Below are 21,786 nucleotides of genomic sequence, written 5' to 3' on the forward strand. Positions count from 1 at the left end.
GGAACATGCTGCTGAATATGTCCCTGAGGGTGCCATGCGGGATGGATTTTTACAGCTGGTGGAGGATGTGAAGGAGGTAGCCAAGCAGTCATTACAAACTGGCCTGGACATAGCAGACTGCATTGGCAGAGCAATGGGTTCAGCAGTTGTTATGAGACGCCAAGCCTATCTCAAAACTTCTGGCTTATCTCCAAATGTTCAAAACAGGCTGCTGGACATGCCCTTTGAAGGCGACTTGCTTTTTGGGCAGAAAGCAGACGAATCCTTAGAGAAATTCAAGGAATCCAGGTTGACTGCTAAATCATTGGGCATAGCGGCAAGGCCAAACCTGCCTTCAGCTTTGCCTCCAGGGGCAGAGGGTATAGATGTTATGTGCCCTATGGTAGGAAGGTGCAACCCCCGAAAGCCAGGCATGTACCGAGGCGCTTCTCGCATCCCCAAAGGGTCAGAGGGGCCTCGAGAGGCCAACAAGCAGCAGCGGCAGGGTCACCCGTGCCCTCTAAGCTGCTTTGATTTCCCCTCCCACAATGCAGCGGTAGGTAGGCGGTAGGCAGGGCATTGGTCCCAGTGGCAGGAAATAACTTCCAATACCTGGGTCCTGCAGTTGATTTGGTGGGGTTATTGTCTGCCTTTTCTAAAGAGGCCTCCAGACAGACACCCACGTCCCCCAATCAAACCGGGACAGGAACTCCAGGAAGAACTGAGAGTCCAATTGTCGAAGGGTGCCGTGGAAGAGGTACCTCACGAGCAGAGAGCGTCGGGTTGGTATTTCCGGTATTTCCTGGTGCCCAAGAAGGGAGGAGGTCTCCATCCCATCTGGACCTCAGGACCTTCAACAAGTTCCTGAGGAAGGACAAATTCTGGATGTTGACGTTCAGAGAGATTCTCCACACTATCAAACTACAGGACTGGTCAGTGACAATAGACATACAGGATTCTTATTTCCATGTGCTGAAACACCAAAAGCACATGCAGTTCTTAAGGTTCCTCATAAGCAACAAGCACTATCAGTTCGAAGTGCTCCCCTTTAGGTTGACCTCTGCGCCAAGAGTCTTCACCAAGATCATGGTGGTAGTTGCGGCTCACCTCAAGAGATCTCGAGTCCATGTATTTCTGTATCTGGACGACTTGCTGGTCCGAGGGAAGTCAGTGGGGTAGGTTTTGTCTCATCTGGAGGACATCTGCCTACTACTGCACAAGCTGGGCTTCTCCCTCAACTTGAAGTCCCATTTGACACCGGTTCAGCGGCTCTAGTTCATTGGAGCAGTCCTAGACACCCAGGTAGAGAAGGCGTTTTCGTCCCGAGGAGAGAGTCAGCAACGTAGCCCAGATGGTGCATTTGTTTCAGAACCATGCCACCCTTCCAGCGGCTTCTTCCTCTGCCTCCTGGGTCTCATGGCCTCCTGTATTTTTCTAGTGCCGGAGGCCAACCTGCGTATGAGATCCCTCCAGTGGCTCCTGAGGGACCAGTGTTCTCAGTATCTGGGAGCTCTCACGGCTCGCCTTTCAGTGTCCAGCCAGGTAGTCCGTGAACTCGGCTGGTGGAACACACGCAGCAATGTATTGGCAGGGGGAACCCTTCTGGCCTCCTTGGCCCCAAGTGCAAGTGGTCACGAATGAGCCCCTGAAGGGTTGGGGCACCCACTGTGAGGATTTGCAGGTGAGCGTCCTCTGCTCCCCATTATAAACCAGGTGGCATATCAACAGTCTGGAGTTGCGGGCCATCAGTTTAGCCCTGCCCAGTCTGAGGGAAGCATGTCCTCGTCCTCATGGATAACACAGTGGCCATGCACTACCTCAACAAGCAGGCTGGTGCGCACTCCTGCCCACTCTGCACAGAGGCAATTCATCTGTGGTTCTGGTTGCGAGAGAACTAAATCTGGGTCTAAGCCGTTCATCTGGCAGGGACAGAGATCACCTTGGCGGAGCTCAGTCTCAAACGAGTGTGAAGTGTGTCAGGAAGTCCTCGAGGGGGTCTTCGCTCTTTTGGGTTCCCCGGCATTGGATCTTTCGCCACAGAGTCCAACAGGAAGTGCAAACAGTTTTGCTTGAGGGGACTCCCAGTGAACAGCGCAATGGGGGATGCATTTCTTGTGGATTGGAGCTTCCCTCTCCATTACACCTTCCCCCGATTCCTGTCATCCCGTGGGTTCTCGGGAGGTTGAAGAGTTTTCAAGCGACGAGGATCTTGATTGCCTCAGATTGGGCAAGGGGAACGTGGTACTCTGATCTCCTGGATCTGACCATCTCTGCCTCACCGGTTGCCTCGGCGTCCAGATCTCCTAACTGTGAAAAACCAGAAGGTATTGTACCCGCTAGTCCCCAGGGATCTCTCTCTCCGGTGGCCAGGGCACAGCCATCGCCTTTAGATCCAGACCCTGGGGGTGGACCAGTGCGGGAGGATCACCTGGGTGAGGGGACTTTGGGGAGTGGGATACCGGATGGTGAGATGCAGTATTCCTCTCCCCGTAGCACCTTTACCCCATCCTACCAGGTAGGATACATGGGAACTTTAAACACCTCGCCCCCCCTCTTTCACTTCTCCAACACTTTAACACGAACAGCCCGCTTTGGGAGAAAACAGACTCACACCCGAGCAGTGTACCCGACATGTCCCGCTACTGTGGTCATGCGAAGTCAGGCAATTACTGACAATCACTCACACTTGACTTCCATTAAACTTCCCCACATGGATAAAAGACGGAGCACGAGAGCACACTCTGAGCGAGGCAAAGCACACGAAGGAACAGCAGTTTCGAGTCGACAGCTGAACGAGGGGGAAAAGGGGGAAACCAAAAAGGGTTTGCAAGGAAGGAAATACCCTTGACCTTTTTCGACAAGAACTTGTTACTTTTCAGAAACCTTCGAAGCACAAAGCATAAGGCCAGGTAACCAGACTAAAGACTCCTGCATTGTGTGTTGGAGATACCAAAGGCCCTCATGCATAACCAACCAAGGTGGGGAGGAGCGGCAGCCACTGGGGTATCGTCCTTGGCTCCAAGAACAAAAAAGCATTAGAGAGATCAACACAGCCAGTGAGACCGATGCAAGACCGATCTGTGTTAAAGTCAAGGTTGTAAGCAGCAACATTGTATAACGGGTGCTGGAACAAACCTCGTTAAACGCGTGTGATGAAAGATGTGAGTAAAGTTAAACTGCTGATAAATGTTTGAACTTGAGAAGAAAAGATACAATACCATTAACAGAGTGGTCCGGCAACATGCGAGTGCTCAATCAAAGGTCTCTGTAAGGTGTCCCGCCAAGAGAAACAAAATCTAAAAGATTGATGAGAATATTGTATGAAGTGAATCGAAGTGGTCCTACAACGGTTTAAGCCAAACCCATTGCACATTCGAAAGTCTTTGATTTTGATAACAAGAGGATCCCAGCCCGAACGAGGGAGATCCATGGTCAGAAACCCGATCGCGGGAGTCCAAGAGCAAACATTCTGGTACAAAGGGGTCCAAGCCTGAAGGAGGGAGACCCATGATAAATACTGGAAGCGAGAACTTGTGCATGTGAAAATCCTAATAGAAATTGAACTTTGATATTTGTGTGTTACAACAAGCCCTCTGCAGTAAGAGACTGTTATTGGAAAAGAGACTTTGGCAGAAGACCCTGATATCTATGCTTTGAACTGTGTCCTTGTGGCAGAGAAGACCGTGTTTGCGAAGCTCGAACGTGCCACCTTGTCCCGTGCTGAAAACATGGGGAAGGGAAGCCAACTGCTCAACCGTCCAAACATATTGTTTCTTGAAGACTTTTCTTTGTTGCATACATTATTGTCCCACACTCTTTTGTATATAGAAGTAAGGATTGGCAATAGGTTTTTTAGTATAGGCCCTTTTATTTTGACAGAGACTCGACTAGGACTGTTACTATTATTTGATGGTCGTAGCTTGCTCCCATTCTTAGATTTAGGTTATATAGGCGTTCAACCAACCCAATGAAGTTCAATAAACACCCTTGAACTGAGATCACTTGTCTGTCTTCACTGTTGGATACCATGCCTTCCTTACATAACCCAGTTGGAGGGTTGAGTGCACCACCCAACCCCGTATACCCTCAATCTACATGGGTGGCTCTTGAGGGGATGAGCTATGATGACTGGGAGGAGGTACTTGAGGTATTGCTGGCTGCACGCTGACCTTCTACTAGATTTCTGTACTCGTGCAGGTGGAGAAGATTTGAGGCCTGGTACAGGGAAAGCAAGACTTACCCCACCACCACTGTGATGGAGTTTCTTCTGTCACTGGCCTCTTCAGGCCTTCAGGTTGCAACAGTCAAAGGGTATTTGGCGGCCCTGTCTGTGTTCTCAACCAAATTTCCGCCAACCCCATTTGTTGTCCCAGATTGGGATCTTAATCTGGTTTTGACCTATTTGATTACGGCTTCGTTTGAGCCTATGCATTCATGTTCTTTGCGGCTGTTATCCCTTAAGACAGGCTTTTTGGTCGCAATCACATCTGCTGCGAGGGTTAGCGAACTGTAAGCCTTGTGCTACAAACCTACTTTTCCGAAGTTCTTTCGTGAGCAAGTCTCTCTTAAAGTCAGACCCAGATTCCTTCGTAAGGTGGTTTCAGCTTTTCATTGGTCTCCTTGACCCCAAGAGAACGTTAAGGTTCTATGTTGCTCACACATCTAAGTTTGTTTGTCGCCCATTCCTTGTCTAGAAAAGGTCTTGCCATCACTAAACAAACTCTGTCACGTTGGATTATTTTGTGCATATCAGAGTGTTACCAATCGGCAGGCAAGGAGCTTCCAGCTGGCATCAGGGCCCACTCAACCAGAGGGGTCTCAGCCTCTACAGCCCTCCAGAGAGGGTTTCTGGTTAGGTATATATGCTGAGCGGCCACTTGATCATCCTTACATACATTCACCAAGCACTATGCCTTGGATGTTGCACCGGGAACTGATGCAAGGTTTGGTAGAGCGGTTCTACAGAATCTACTGGTTTAAATCTTTCTGCCCTCCTCTGTTATCCTAACTGCTTGGGAAGTCAATCATGATGAGGAAGAAAAGCAATGCATTGAAGGAGAAATTGCTCACCGTAATGATCTTTCTATGGATTCTTCTCCCGCAGATTCCTTGTTGACCCTCACATACATCCTCGCTCAGAAAGTTCTGTGGGTTGTCGCTTCTGCCCACACTAGAAGACATCTGGTGATGGCTCTGGGATGACCGCTTCTGTCTCATTCTTAAAATAATAATAATAATAATAATATTCAGTTGTTGTGGGGATTCACCCTGTTGGGATGTATCCTTGTTACGTTTTATTGGCTGGTGGTTCGCCTCCTCCTGTGGTTTTCCCTTCTGCAGCGTTCAAACACTGGGGGAAATGGAGGAACTGATGCATGGGGCGTAGTGACGTGCTATATATATATGCCGCTTGACGATCGAAAGCCAAACAAGGCGGATCGACGACTGAGTCGAGTTCCACTCCGCCCCCTGTTGAAAAGTGTCCGTACAGCAGAGCTGGATGATGGCTATCTATCATGATGAGGAATCTGCGGGAGAAGAATCCATAGAAAGATCATTACGGTGAGTCATTTCTCCATCTGTATCCTATAAGTGTTGGTGTGACAATATTTTACTTGAAGTTTTTACTTGCTTAGTGTGTATTATAAAGGCCTAATAAATAATTGTATTTTTGTGCTTACCTGTTTAACAGTAGTTATTGGCCTTGTTCTGTGTGTACTCATTGCAGTGCTAGACCACTCTAACACCCCTCCTGAAACTAAGCTCTGCCGCTCTGCCGCTTAACCTTTATTGGGTTTGGCTAGAATCTGTTTCTCCCTGTTTACCATAATAGGGTGGCCTCCCAAAATCTACCCCAGAATTGATTTTGGAAACTCATCTTAACACTCTATGCCCACCCAGATTACAACCACAACCATATTTGCTGCTGTTCTAAGGACTTCACTCTGCAGGCTCCTCATTGGTGTGGTTTTAACTTAATTCCTTCAATGGATCTTCTTCGTTAAGGTCCTTATGCTCTGCTTGAAGTCGTCGTTCCTTTCTCCCTTCATTACACGGCTTCTTTGCCATACCTGTCCATCCAGCTCAGAACTACGACCTATACTTCTGCTGCAGCGGCTACTTCTATATGCCTTAGAGCTTTACTGTTCAAAGCCGATATCTTTGGGATCTCCTGTTGGGGGTCCCCTTAGTCACATGTTCCTCTCATGTATGGCTGTAGGGCATCGAGGACCTGGGGTGATGCAAAGCTTGAATAAGCAAGACTTTGTTTTGTTGCTGCCCCGAGAGCAAACAATGACAGAACTCAACTCAAATTGGGGTAAGTAATCCCTTGGGCTGGACCCATTAAGCGCTGGTCATTGTGTTGAAGTCACATGTCTTAGGCTGGCTGACCGGGGCTGGAGGAGCTTTGGTGGAAGACCTGGGATGGGACCTTGGGAAGCAGCAAACTATAAAACACATCTTTGACCCAGCCCTTTTCCTCAATCAGTGGTTTAGTCCAGAGGACTAGAACCCATGGACTCCTACTTAAGAAGCAGGCTAGCTGTTTCCTAGATTCACCAATAGGACGCAGGAGATGCCATTTCCATAGTTACTCTGAGCCTCCCTTGGGAAATTATCACTCACCCCTGGTGATGCTGTATGTTCCTCGTTTGTGTTGTCTTGGTTGGCTCTTTAGCACCCTTATAGGTTTTGGATCAGAGGTGACCCTTTAGCACACCCCTTGAGGATACATAGTTCTGTCTCGTATCTTAGATTTGCTGAATGCTGAGTCTGCGTAGTTGTGCCTCATGGGTGGTGCTCGCTTTAGTGCCCCCATTAGTTTTGGTGGTGCATTATCCGCTGATCATTTTAGCTTGTGGGTGGCACTTTAGGAGACCGAACAGGCCAAGGAGATTGTAATAGATCTACGGGATGTGATATGAAACACTATGCATTCAGAAGTGCTCCAGGGCAAGGAAGGCAGATTTGTCATTCGGAGTCTAGAGACAACGCTTGTGTCTGTGCTCATTCCAATATACATGCCGCCCCCTCCCTCTTCAGGATTCTTTCTGGGAACTGGGAGGAAGTGTAAGGATCTAAAGAAATTCCCTATAGAAAAGCCAGTACTGTTGTCTCTGTCTTAATGAAAGTTAAATATGCATCTAGTTCTCAGACATGTTGTACAAAAACACTTTTATATTGACGTACCTTTTCTGATGTTTTCTCTCTACAGATGCAGACTAGTTTTCTGAAGATGCGGAGACCGGAAATGCTGCTGCTGTGGTTGACAGATACTAGCCTTATGCTGCTGTTCCTGAAGGCAAACAGTGAACTAGTGCAATTTCTGTCTTCAAGCACATGTACTCCCCATTCACAAGGAACCTCTTCAGCACAATTGGGGTGTGCAGTCCTTAATATGTCTGCCTTCGTCCTCCAAGACTGGAGACGAGGCAGCACATGCTCACCGGCATAGCTTTGTGCACATCTACACCTCATCGCCAGGCCAGTGACTTTTAACCTTTAGTTCTGTAAAAGCAGCTCTCCGAACTGGCCCACTGTCCTTCACTTTGAGGATATGTATGCTTCAGTTTAAAGCCTTTTCTTTCAGCTTTTTGCACAAATGTCTCTACTTAGTGTTTGGTGGTGTTACTATCTAACAGGTGTCCTTTCTTGGAGAAAGGTATCCAACAACATTTCAGAGACTGTGACCCGAGCAAATGGAGTGTCCCAGCTGAAGTGGATAACGGTATTTGCCCTTTCTTTGGAACATAAGCAGGCCTTCGAGGAGAATGTCCAATTCTTATATACAGATGCACTGTGATCCAGACAAAATAATCCCTCAGACTATTCCAAAAAATAATGTTATGCTGTGAAGAGTGGCTGTTCATGCAAAGACTCCAGGGAAGTTGGATTGGGTGCCAGATCACTGGTGCTCTCCTTTGTAGTTTCTTATGTGATTGCAGAATACGCAGCTTTCATCATTCTCTCCGGCATGCAGTCCTTCTTTTCAGCTGCGTATTATTACATTAAATTCATCCCTCTTATAGTTTTGCCATCTATACATGCCCATTGCCACTGATGTGCGAACCTTTTGAAGGAAACCGTTTTAAATGTATGATCTTAGGTGTAGCCAAGGAGATGTTGAGGTCAGTGTTTAGTACCATATTCTCCTCTGTGGTGACTTAGTCCTGAGAGGGTGCTGCTGTTTTGAACTCTTGGGAAGGTTGAACTATTGTGTTTTGGAAAGGGTTGAGTGCGATCACGCCACTTAAGAGGCCCAGAGTTGAGCTTACATTTCATGAAACTGTAGCCATTTATCAAAATCTTTCAATCCATGTTGGTGCTAGGGGACCAGATTATCAATGAGGAACTACTTATTTATGGTTCCTACAAAAGTAAACATTTTTATTTAATTGGAAATATAGGAGCTACACACCTCTTCATGAAAATATTTGCTTCAAGCTTTGTTGCTGCATCGGAAACTGACCTTGCAGAATTTAATTCTAAGAAAACAGTTGGATTAGTCTTTCTCAAAATCCTCTTGTGGCTAGGATCTGACAACTTCCCCCTCATTACAAGCATCATATGGTAAAAGTGCTTCCAGATATGTTGTTATATGTTGCGGTGAATGTATTGTTAAAACCGCAACATGTGCCTGTTAGTTATTTTAAGTGTGTTTTCCGCTTCATTTGCCGGGGAGAGTGGAGGAAATCTGCCAAGAGACCCAAGCAGTGTCCTCATGAGGAGACAGATGTAATATGTTGGGGCACCAGGTAACCTGAGAGTTTAGGAATGAGATCTGTCACTTGCTCTGCTAATGTTATTTTGGGACAGAGAGGATATTTGTTTAGAAAAGCCCATGAACCTCTTCTTTGGGAAGAAGTTACACTTATTGATGGGCCCAGGTCCTCTTCTCTTGATAGAGCAGAATGTGAGCTAGGAGTGAGGGAGGATGTAACCAGATATTACATGTTTTTCAGTTGCTGTACCTGTCCATGACTGCAGCAATACCTGCATTATTTTGTTTACTTAACCCAGGTCTTTCAAGCTAGCTAGTTGTGGATCCAGAGAATGGCAATCCTCAAATCCAAATTGCCTCTCCGCACATATGCCTTTCTGATGTGTCCTTAGCTGACCCTTCACACTATGTAACCAAAATGCAGCACTTTCCACAGCAGTAAGGTTTCCCTGTCTTTTGCGAAGATTTAAGAAACTATAAAAAAGATGTCTTCGCTTTGCAATGAGATAAGTGTCACTGCCATGACCATACTCCAATGATATGGACACAAAATAGCAAACAACTCACCCCAAAAGGATCCTGCCGGGCAACACTCAAGATCTAGATTTTGGAATTCCTGCCTTTCTCATCTTCTGATAACTTAGGAGATACTCCATGCCTTGCAGCGCTCGGCTTTACACCCATCGAGACAGTGGAGCAAGAGGGACCATATTTGTAGGTTCCCACAATCCTGATACACTGATTTTAAAAGTATTAGCTTACTTCCCCATTCGCAATCGATATGTTGAAAACCCTACATCCTGCGACATAAAGCATTCTTAAATAAAGTCCTAGGTTGTAGCAGTCCAGATGTAAAATTGGAAACAGGGCACCAAAGAAAAACCCTTCCACCCATAAGGGGATATTGGAGGGGGTTGGATTGGGTTGGAGAGGAGCAAGTTGAGATTACATTGATCCCCGTTTTGTTAATTTTATTTTACTGCTGTGTGATTCTGAACTTTTATCACTGTGAACAATTCTTCAGGGATGGAATGATATACAATCCGTGCAGCAGAAGCTTAAGAGCAAGTTCTGGTGATGAAGATTTTAAAAGCTGCTACATGGGTGCAGAAGTCCAAAATGGAACTACACTGATATTTATTGACACAGAAATCTCAATTTCGTGATGACCGCATTACATGGATGCGGCAAAACCAGGATACTTGCAAGACACTGTCATTCTTCCGTTACCATGATATGTTTGTGTTTTGTAAGTTAACATCCTTTTGAAAGCCTTGAAAAGAACAACCCTCTTGTCTCACGGCTTTTGTTTCGCTATCCCTTTTAGCCTTCTCTAAGGCTTCCCCCACCTTTTCTATTAAGGACATTATATCTGTTTATACTTCTTATTGGGTTTTATTTTTTTTAATGAAAGTGGAGGAAACGGACACAAACCTAGTTGCCCATAATTTTAAAAAACGAAGAAAATACAAGTATTGCAGATACGGGTTGTAAACGATGGATGGTCATAAGACTAGAAACATCATTTCCAGACATTTTAACGGATAATCACTGCCTTTGGGTTTTAAACATATATCATATTTAATCTCCATGAACTATGAAATGAATGACAGCCTCTTCCCAAAACACAAGTGACCGTTCATTTTAAGGAAGCCATTTCTGTTCCCCTTTGTACAATATGTTTAATGTGTATTTTCAGTTTTTAAATAAATATTTCAACACAAGTTGCTGTCATTGGTTTTATCTGCAGGTGTTTAAGCTTACCAGCAAAATTGAAATAAAACGTACCACAACAAATGTTTAGGCAGTCCAAATTAACAGAGCACATTTTGCACTTATGGGCGGGCATCTTCAAGTTTAAAGTGTTATTTTCACCAGCCTCCTTTTACATTTGCTTGGAAGTCTGTTGGTTTAAAGCAAGTTGATTTACAAGCTCTCTCGAGGCCATATTGATGTTTGGTGTGCTATAGGCCTTCAATAATTGTGAAAATTATTATTTTGCCTGCTTTACCTGCAAGCTCATGAACAGCACTGTAAGGAAGGCATGGTATCAAACGGTGAAGACAGACACAAGTGATAACAGTACAAGGGTGTTTATTGAAGTTTAAATGGGTTGGTTGAACGCCTATCTAAACCTAAAGCTAAGGATGGGAGCAAGCTACGACCATCAAATAATAATTCAGTCCCAGTGGAGTCTGTCAAAATAAAAGGGCGTATACATATACACCTATTTCCAATCCTTACTTCTAAATACTGAATAGTGTGGGATAACAATGTATGCAACAGAAAAGTGTTAAAGAAATATGTCATGTCAGAATAGTTGAGCAGTTGGCTTCCCTTCCCCACGTTTTCAGCACAGGGCAAGGCAGCACGTGCGGGCTTCGCACACACTTTGGCTTCTTGGCCACGAGGTAACAGTTCAACGCATAGGCATCAGTGCCTTCCTCCAAAGTCTCTCTCGAAATGACAGTCTCTAATTGCAGAAGGCCTGATGTAGCAAACAAAACACAAAAGTTCCTTTCCTTTGTCAGGATTCTCATATTCATAAGTTCAAGATTGGGCTCCCTCCGTCGGGCTCGGACCACGGGTGCCCCTCGTCCAGGCTCAGACCCCTTTTCTACATTATTCACAATTTGGTCTCAATCATCCAGGCTCGGACCATGGATCCCCCTCCTCCGGGCTTGGATCCCTTTTCTACAATGTTCACAATTTGGCCTCCCTCATCCGGGCTCTGACCATGGATCCCCCTCAGCAATGTGTTTTGCTTAAACTGTCGCAGGACCACTCGATTCCCTTTTCACAATTATACTTCACATCAATCTTCTACTTTTGTTTCTCTTGTCAGGATACCGTACAGAGGCCTTTGATTGAGCACATTCACGCTGCCGGACATCTCTGTCAACGGTATTGTATCCTTTGTTCTTAAGTTCAAACATTCACCAGCAATTTAGCTTTACTTGCGTCTTTGATCACACGCATTTAACAATGTTTCTTCGTTTTACAACGTTGCCGCTTGCAACTTTGACTTCAACACAGACTGGTCTGACCAGGTCTCCCCAACTCACCGGCTATGTTGTTCTCCGTCGGTCCTTTGTTCTTGGAGCCAAGGACGATACCAGGGCATCTGTAGCTCCTCCCCGCCTTGGTCGTTTATGTGCAAGGGCCCTCCATAGCTCCGACACACAATGCAGGATTCTTCAGCCTGGTTTCCTGGTCTTACGCTTTCTTCCTTAAAGGTTTCTTGAAAGTAACCGCTTCCTGCCGAAAAGGTCAAACGGTTTGCCTTTCTCACGAGCCTCTCGTGCCTTGCCGTCTTTCTCCTCTCGTTCAGCTGCCAACTAGAAACTGCTGTACCTTTGTGTGCTTTGCCTCGCTCAGAGTGTGCTCTTGGGATCCACCTTTTATCCGTGAGGGGAAGTGTAATCGAAGTCAGGTGTGAGTGATTGTCGATAATTGCCTGACCATAGTATTGGGACATGTCAGGTACATGGCTCGGGTGTGAGTCTGTTTTCTCCCAGAACGAGCTGTCGGTGTAAGAGTGTTCGTGCAGGAAACAGGGGCAGGTTGAACTTCTAAATATCCCATCGAGTAGGATGGATACCGCGTCTCACCATCCGGTGTCCCATTCCCCGAACACCCCTCACCCTGGAGATCCCCCCACACTGGTCCACACCCAGGAACTGGGTCCAAAAGTGATGGCTGTGTCCTGGCCACCTGGATGGCAGATCCCCAGGGACTAGTGGGTGAGAGACCTTCTGGCTTCTCACAGCACCCTGTGCAAGATATTTGACTCGCCCCAAATACTGGGGTTATCTGAGTCTTCACTGCCACACTAGTTTTCGGTAATAGGCCAAAATGACCGAGTTGAAAAGCCTGAATGTGTGATTTGGCCGAATTTCGGCCGTTTGAAAATAGTGAACGGCCGAAAAGTTCGACCAAATCACGCATTCGGTACTGGGAACTCCGGGGGTGTCCCTGCACACTTGCTCACTATATTGTGAGCGGCGGTTGCAAGGGTGTCCCCTGCAGCCATCCCGAAAAAAAGGGGGAGGACCCTGCAGCGCTGGTTTCCGATCACGGAAGTGAAAGGGAACAGGCGTTCCAGGGACACAGCGAATCGGCAGCAAGGTAAGTAGGGGGGTGGATGTGGGTGTGGGTAGGGATGTGGGCCTAGTTGGAAATGTTCAGGGGAAAAAAGACTGAAGTTTATTTTGGAAAAATAATCTTCGGTCTTTTCTCCCTCAAACATTTCTACCTCAGTCTTTAAACCCCCGGTCTGTTTTTCGTTAACTTGAAGTAATATCATGCTGTGAAACATATCTTTTGCAACTTGATACTTTCAAGTGTCCTTGTGTCGACAATCTTTCCCCCAAAAAAGTTTGATCCTTTTACCCAGTGAGGGTGCTCCAGTACCTTCACAGCTATTACTTGCTAAACATCTCAAATGCTTTTGATCCTGTGCTTCCTCCGCTCTTGTTGCTAGCCTGCCCCTAGCATATCAATCAAAACTCCCCTAGAGATGCTCTCTCACTAACATAAACTCTCAACAATCTCAGAAACTCTAGTCTTTTTGGAAATATGGGGGAAGTCTCCAGGAAGATAAACCCTCACTCACCATAAACAGCATTTCCAGATTCATCTGTGAACAGGGCCTAACAGGTCTTTTAGCAATGGAGAAATACAGGAAATATGATAGCTCTGTGACTAGTGAGAGGCGAGGGTGGAGGCTAGGGTGGAGAAGGAGACAGTGATGGCGAAGGTAGTACATGCGCGAACACGCTTTGCTTTGAAAGACCATAGCAAATTGTTCAACCAAACTTTTTATTTCACAACCTTATTTTCACATGTCCTCCTTCCTGAAATATCTTTCACACTCTTTGTTAAATAAACCTGGTGTCTTTCATTGATGGTGGTATTGAGAGTCTACCGAAGAGTCCAGCCTAGAGATGATTCAGTTAATTGTGTGCACGTTACAAGAAATTAACCTAAAACGATAGTCTACCTGTTCATGTCACTTTTCCTGTTCCACTGGAACATTTTAAAACAGTGTTAGAGTTGGGATTTTGGGAGAGTAAGGCGATGGGAAAACCACTTGACAAGTATATTCCTTTCAGTGGGTGTAGAAGTTCTAAAGGAGACACATTTGTTTATAGGGAGTTTATTGCTTGTTATACAAACTGATCCATCAGCTCTAATGGATTCCTTCTTCCAAACACACTTCATCTTAGAAATATCCTGCAAGTGCAAGTCTAGCTTAAGAATGTATTCATCCACTAGTGGGCACTGTGGTTCTGCCCTATATTAAATATACATGTATGTATCCGGCCCCTGTCACATGAGTTCCTTTTCCCTGTGCATTTTGGAGTGCACTGCTTGTGAATTATGACCCTAGTCATGTCTCCTATAAAGTCCTTGGGATTTAAGCCCTGTAAAGATTGTGAGAAGCCATTATCTGTATTAGACAGAAACGTGCTAGTTCTGTGTTTGGTGCTTAGGGGCAGACCATGACACTGAAGACTGGCTCCTGCCAGTCTATGCAACCTAATGCTGTTGAGAAGAGGCTGCTAAGGTCGTTACTGCTCTGCACAAGAGCAGCAAAACTCCTTGGCTCCATCAGGGCCTTCAGCCTCAAATAATGAAAACTCTCAGTCCACCTAGAAGAGCAATGAACTAGAGGGGTATTGCCACTGTGAAGAAACAAAGAAAAAAACGATAATTGGTGCAGGATTTATTATTTGCCCAGTGGCTCTTCCACCAGATGCTACTCCTGTTTTTCATTCAAGAATTGTCACTGTCAAGTCCACAGCAGGAAGTTGGCGTTTCAAACAAAGTACCCCCTACTCTTGTGAAGTTACTGTTGCCCACTAGTTCCTACATTGCAAAACAGTTCGTGGAATTCTGGCAAACGATGCTGTACATTTTTGACAAGGCTCAATGCTGTTGGTGGAGCAAGTGGTTACTGACTGTTCTAGCCCGGGAGAGGACCTTCTGTCACACCACCGAACGACTGTGAGATCTTCCCATTTCTGGATGTTGAGCTTACAGCTTCATCTCTGTCTTGTGGCTCTACCTTCCAGTGTGGTAGCCCAGTAATTGGTCCACAATGCTTACTCAAGAGCAGGAGAGCCTAAAATGTGCCCTAGCTTCCAGATCGGAATGTCTGTCCAAATTTGGCCAGATTTTCATTGATGGTGACCCTGTGCCTTTTGGGCTTGAATGCCTTGAGCAGGGTGACCTCAGTGAATTTCCAGAGTCAAATGTTATGAAAGGATGTAGGCTTGGTCAGTTTCCAACCTCTGCATCCTTATGCACCAGGCAAGACCATTACAAAAGCTATCAAATGTATAAGGATCACTGCACCCTTAATGCCTAAGATACAATACAATTTGGAGGACATTGTGGAGCAGGTCTCGTAAAGAACCCTTCTCACATTTAATCTGGCTATTTTAGACCCTATTTTGTCTGTCTACATGGCTGAAGCTGCAGAGACTGCTCTCCAGCTCCTCCGCACATATCAAGACCCAGGAAGCTCTCCCTTCTTCCTGGTTCCTCTCCGGGTGGAACGTGGCTGCTGGAGGCATCGAGTGCAGCTGAGGAGGCAGCGGCATGTCATGTCTGGAGGGACCAAGTAAGGAAAAAAAAGCATTTTTGTCTGTTTATGCATGTGGGTGAGGATTGTATGGATGTATGCATGCATGCGAGTGAGGGGTGTTTTGTGTTAGTGTGTGTATATGTATGTATGCATGCATGCATGCAAGGGGGTAACTATGCATGTGCGCACAGATGAATTAATGCAGTGTGCATGGGTGCGAGTGGGCTTGTGAATGAGAATGAAGGGTGAATGCCTGGGTGCTTGGGTGCATGACATAGAAGCTGTATGGGTGCATGATTGGTGGATGAATGTGTTTGTCTGCATGAGAGGCTTGGGCCCCAGTGGGTATTGGACCATGACAACTTTCTGACCGGGGCATTGCATGTTTTACTGGCATTTTTGAGAGATGCAAAGCCAACTTGATAAGTGTTATTATAGGGTTTGGGGTGGGGAAAGAGTGCTACAATTGGGCTGGGAGCCTGGTCCTTTTCATACTGTGGCAAGCATGTTTTACTTGCATTAAGGGCAATGCCAACGTGATGAGCATTCTTGGGGAAGGGCATATGTGCAGGCAGCAAAGAAATGTTGTATTACATGGAATGGCATTTTATTTACTGTGTCCAAGGCAAAATAATGAGTGTTCTTACATAGTGGGGAAATTGGGGTCAGGGGGGTGGGTGGGGGCATGTGTGCAGTCCGCAAGGCAATGTTTTATTGATGGAATGGCATTTTTTATTGGCATTAAGTCAAAGCCAACAGGAGTATGTTCTTATGTAAGAAGCATATTTAGGTGCACCAGGTTGGATATTGATCGACACGATCAGTATACAAATATTTTTACATTGGCTAAATTGTGGCATATAGTGGTCAAAGGCATCATGAAAAAACATTGTAAAATGCTCCTATGCATTTTTTGGGGACGTGGCATCTCATTTATTTGTATGCCTTACCGTACAAAACCGATTGTAAATTGTGTGGCTTTTTACCTAATTTGTCACAGAAAATGTGCTGTAAAATGCACCATTTTAACACACTATTTAAAAAATGTTCTCTGAGGATAAAACAAACCGCCCTTGGTTAGTTTTAGCTCCCTCACAACGCTCGGCTAACCCGCATATCCGGCTTGGAGGAGAACAAGCACCCTTCCTTCTCCAGGATCCTGTTGGGGTTGGCCCATCTACATTTAGCTTCAGGCCCCACTTGTTGGACAATCCTGGCTACGCCTCGGCACAGATAGAGAGAAATCCAGACAACATTTGCTGAAATTGTATTGCCTCTAGTAGTCTAGCCACGAGGAAAATGAATGTCTCTTGCATACTGACAAGACATCCTGCACTATGTTGAATGCAGGAAAGGAGTGTGAGAAACGTGAAGGTGTCTCACCCGCTAGTCCCTGAGGATCTGTCATCCAGGTGGCCAGGACACGGCCATCGCTAATGGATCCAGCTCCTGGGGGTGAACCAGTGTGGGAGAATCAACTGGATGAGGGATCCCCGGGGAGTGGAAGTGGAACACAGACAGGAAAGACGCGATAGCCCCTTCCCTATAACACCTTTTCCCCATCCTACCCCATAGGATATTCAGAAGTTCTACCCCCCTTTACCAACATGGACGCTTTCCTACACTGTGACAGACAACGGACTAACACCTGAGCCGTGTACCTGACCTGTCCCAACACAAGGGTCAGCCAGAGTCCAGCAATTGACAAAAACTACGCACACCTGGCAGCCCTTTGCCTTCCCCACAGGGATAAAAGGCGGAGCACGAAAGCACACTTCGAGCAAGGCCGAACGCACGAGGAAGCAGCTATTCCGGACCGGCAGTTCAAACGGAGGAGAAAGGCAGAAAGACCTGGAGGGACGACGAGGACGGAATTGCCCTTGGTCTTTTCAACTCAGACCCGCAAAGCCTCCGAAAAGGAAATCATAAGACGGAGAAGTCCAGCTGGCGTGTGGTGTGACAGGTGTCAGTGGCACACAGGGCCCTCCCACGCTGATAGTCAAAGCGGGGAGAACCGATTGCCATCGTGGTGCCGTCCTTGACTCCCGAGACAAGAGACTCCCAACTGTTCAGCACAGCCGGTAAATCGCAGAAGACAGATACTGAAACCGAACTGTGCTGGGCCCAAGGTTGCAGGCGGCAACCTTGTTGAACAGAGAACTTGTGTAATTGAACTTTAAAGAAACCCTAGTAAAAGGTTCAGAAGCGGTGTGGTCAGGTGAAGACTTTTTGGGGTTTTGGTGAAATTACGAAGATCAAGAGGCCTTAGAAGAGGCTATTGTAAAGTGTCAAAGTGGTCCTACGAGGGTCGAGCAAAACACTTTATACACTCAAAAGTCTTTGACACATGAGAGAAAACTGATTGCGAACTGTGAAACTGGCAAACGTGAACCCGGCTGATGGATGTCCACGATGGATAGTTGGTGAAAAGGACATTGAGATTGTTAAGTGATACATTTTTGAGTGAAAGGCCATAGTGAACCAGATTGAGGGAGGCTAACGTTGCAAGAAGGATCAGAGCCCGGATAAGGGGGGATCCAAGAGGCGAGGAGCAATCACCCAAGGTAAAAAAGATTGCCAAATTATCTTTTGTTTGTTTATTGTTTTGGTACAGCCGACCTTTTAAGGCAAGAGACTTTTCCAGGAAAAGAGACTTGGCCCTGGAAGATTCTGACATCGTTGAAAGGAACTGTAACCTCGTGCTGGCAGGTCCCAGAGTGTGCTGTGCTCAAAGGTCCTGACTTGTCCCATGCTAAAAACGTGGGCAAGGGAGACCCCGCCATACCATCCTGACTTATCATTTGGTGAACACTTCTTTCTTTTCTTGAGAACATTATCCCACACTATTTTTGTAACTTAGTGAGGATTGGCAATAGATTTTTTAGTATAGGCCCTTTTTATTTGACAAGACGCCACTAGGACTGCTTTCTTATTATTTGATGGTCGTAGCTTGCTCCCATCTTAGATTTAGGTTTAGATAAAGTGTTTTTCTCACCTATTATACAGTTTAATAAACAACCTTGAACTGTGATCACTTGCGTATGTCTTAACTGTTTCCACCATGAGTTCCTTACAGGAGGTTGCTGGCAATTCTGTCCCTGAAATGCAATGATGGCAAGGAGTTCCCCAAGCAAATATTACAGGTCGGATTGAACGCAGCAGAGACTGTGGTGCTATTAACTGGCTAGGGTGCTGAATTTGGGAGACATCCTGGATGAACGCCTCAATATTTTTTATGAATGTGTATGCCAAAACCTCCATGTGCGCTGGAAAGCCCGGGAGCGGTGAAATCCTTGACAAGGATTTGAGCATTCTCAACTCCACCAATGTCTTCATCAGCTGCTGCGTTCTTTGAAGCTCCATCTGCGCCTGCCTCGAAGGACTGGTCGGCGACGAAAGTCGAAGACCCCTCAACTCGACTTCTAGGTTTGCACCAAAGAAGGAAAGGGATTTCATCTCTTCATTACAATTCACCTTCGACGAAGATGATGACATGGTTTTTAGGTTTGAGCCTATAGGTCTCACTCGACAGCCTGAGGAGTTTCAGGCAGAGGACAAATAGACTGTCTGATCTAGCCTCCATATTGCATGACGCAAGCGGCCTAGATGCATCCCCTTAGGCAGAATCTCCTTCAGGAGATTGTGAAGCCCACCCTAGTGTGGCATATGAAAAGATGATGGTAAAGGTGTCTGGTGCCTTAGGCCGGGGCCCTCCAGCAAGGGAAATAGAAGAATGTGACTTTAAAGACATTCTGGACAAGGCACAAATGTTGAAGCAGTTTTTCCTTTGCACAATGCCATTAAACATTCTCTCTAGGAGCTATGGAAAACTCTCTGCTTGGGGCCAGCAGTCCATAAGGATTTTGCTACGAAACACAGACCAGTTTCCTCTGACCCGGCGTTCCTCGCCAGACATCTGTCAATGATAGTTGGCAACTGTTAGCAACAAGGCAAGTGCCCCCACATAGGGCCGAAAAAGATATGACGTCCTCGCCAAAAAAGCCTTTGCCTCGGGCAGTTTGGCACTGAAGGTAGTGAATGCCTCTTGTGCACTTGCCTAGCATACACATACCTAATGGTCTGAGACGGCACAGCACATCCCTGAGGTGGATATGAGGGATGGTTTCTTTAATTTTGTGAAAGATATGATGATATGATATGGCATTTATAATGCGCCTGTACACAAGTGTTTCAAGGCGCGACGAGGCAAGGGAGGGGAAACAAAGGGAGGACAGACAGCGATCCTTAGGCCAGGTATCATTCAGATTGCGCAAGTGCAAGGGAAGGGGGGAAGGGACAGTGCAATACATGGGAATAGATAGTAACAGTAAGTACAATAAGTAACAGTAACAGGCAGCAGGTGGCAAGTGCAAGGGTAAGTGCTGACTTCGGGTGTCAAGTCCCCCCCAATGCAAGTGTGTGTGACTGGCGGAGGGGACCTGGGCCCAAGTTCAGAGGGTGTCCAGGTAACCAGCGCAGTTCTGGTTACAGCCAGATGGACAGCAGGGGAGAGGAGGTGAAAAAGCAGAAGCAAAGAGAAAGGTTTTGAGGTGCTTCCGGAACCGGAGATGGTTCTCCTCAAGTTTAAGGGAGGCTGTTCCACAGGGAGGCCCCAGCTGAAGAGAGAGATCTACCACCAACTCGTTGCTTGGAGAAGCGACTGACCCTGAGGGAGTTGGAGGCGGATGAGCGAACGGCTCGAGAAGGAAGATATTTAGAAAGAGAGAGTTTGAGGTATTGAGGCCCTGTGCCCCAGAAGACCTTGTGGACAATGCATAGGGGTTTGAACTTAATCCTCGTAGCTACTGGGAGCCAGTGCAGAGATTTCAGTCCTGGAGAGATACGATCCTTGGGCTTGAGGCCAAGGACAAGTCTCGCAGTCCTGTTCTGGATGAGTTGCAGAGGGCGGAGAGTAGAGGCAGGAAGATTTAGAAAGAGGCTGTTGCAGTAATCCAGCCTAGAGAGAACCAGGGCTCTGGAGACAGTGAGCTTCTGGGGGAAGGAGAGGAAAGGAAGAATAGCTCTGAGGAGGTGCAGCTGGTAGTGTAACTTTGTAGAGACGTCAGAGATGTGAGGAGAGGAGGAGAGTGTGGAGTCGAAGATGACCCCGAGGTTTTTAGCCTTGCAGGTGGGAGTAGGAAGAGGGCCAAGAGAGGCCAGCCAGAGAGCAACAGTGAAGGAGGGAGTAGGTGGAAAGATGGAAAAGAAGATGTGCTTCAAGCCTTACAGTCAGGACTCGACACAACTGACTGTGTCAGAAGATCTGTGGTGGCGAGTTCTGTCATGAAAAGATTTGCCTGGTTGAGGAAATCAGGCTGTGTGCAGGATGTGCAAGCAAAATTCCTTGATATGCTTTTTGATTGATAACACTTGTTTGGACTCAAGGCAGACGATAGCTTGGAGAAACTACAGGGCTCAAAGGCCGAAGCACAGTCCTTAAAAGCCGCAATAAGGCAGCCAACTCGGATTTCCTTGCAGTGGAAGGCAAACCCTTTCAAGGGTGATTAGGAAGTGCTGGCAAACAGGCTGTCGGAAGCGGCTGCAATTGATGTTGAAGGAGGTGCTAGTCAGTGCGGCTTGAAGACACGTGTCGGCTTGAGGTACTTTCCTCTAACAGCCTTGAGTCCAGAGCTCTGAAGGCGCTGTCACCATAGTGTTTTTGTGTTCGCGTGCGGCCTGCTGTGATGCGCGATAGCCACTGTGGTATTTGAAAGGCACTCGGGAGGTACGTGGTTGCAAAAGCAGAAAAGTAAATTCCCGGTGCCTGACCACAGATGTGAATGTGAGCTGTAGAGAATCTTTGGTTGGCCTGCCCCGCCCCATCCCTTATGAGTAAGTGCAGAAGCACCCTGCCTATCTGCACTGCATTGCTTTGTATTGTTGGGCAGAACACTCAGAGGAGCGAGGGGGAAGGCTCTGAGGGAAAACAAGGGGTTGATAGCTGCATAATTAATTATTCTTTCATTTAACGTTTGGGTGCATCTTTGAGCATGTTTAAGAAACCCCGGTCTTTGGGGAAAAGCAAAATCATTGCAAGGCTTTTTGAGATACTTGGACCCAAATTTAGTTGGACCCTAAATTACTTTATTAGGTTTCCTTGTTTTACATTGAAACCTGTGAACTTGTTACACTTTATATTCATAGACATAACCTACGCAGTAACGTCGACATGATGTCCAATAACGATCCAATCGCTCAATCTGCTTTACGTATAGCAAATTATACTCTATCGGCCGAACAGTGCCTGACTCACAATGCCAATTCTCCAGAGATGTCTGACTTGAGGGGTATCAGGCCATAAAAGCTGGGGCAGTGGTTCTTGAAAAATCAACCATTTATGGCCAGCCTGAGAAAACTAATAAACAAACTACTGGAGCTGGTAGAAGAGTGAGTGCAAACAAAATTGCATTATTACTGGCATCATGGAATAACGCTGGTCAATTGGGCCTGGTTCTAGTGGTGGAAAGTTGGGTGCACTGCCTGATGTGTTGAA

General features: G+C 46.4%; 1 protein-coding gene across 3 annotated transcripts in view; it reads left to right on the plus strand.

Moving 5' to 3' along the window:
- HIP1 (huntingtin interacting protein 1) overlaps positions 1–10,425 on the plus strand; it is a 1,552,273-nt gene extending 1,541,848 nt beyond the window's left edge. For all 3 annotated transcript variants that reach the window (XM_069614772.1, XM_069614774.1, XM_069614773.1), the window contains one exon: positions 7,196–10,425. In XM_069614772.1, the coding sequence (XP_069470873.1) occupies positions 7,196–7,206 (11 nt within the window). In that variant the 3' untranslated portion in view covers positions 7,207–10,425. The remainder of the gene's footprint in view (positions 1–7,195) is intronic.
- Positions 10,426–21,786: the final 11,361 nt, after the last annotated feature.

The sequence above is a fragment of the Ambystoma mexicanum genome, chromosome 9 (genome assembly GCF_040938575.1).
Source record: "Ambystoma mexicanum isolate Mex_15411 chromosome 9, UKY_AmexF1_1, whole genome shotgun sequence".
NCBI lineage: Eukaryota > Metazoa > Chordata > Amphibia > Caudata > Ambystomatidae > Ambystoma > Ambystoma mexicanum.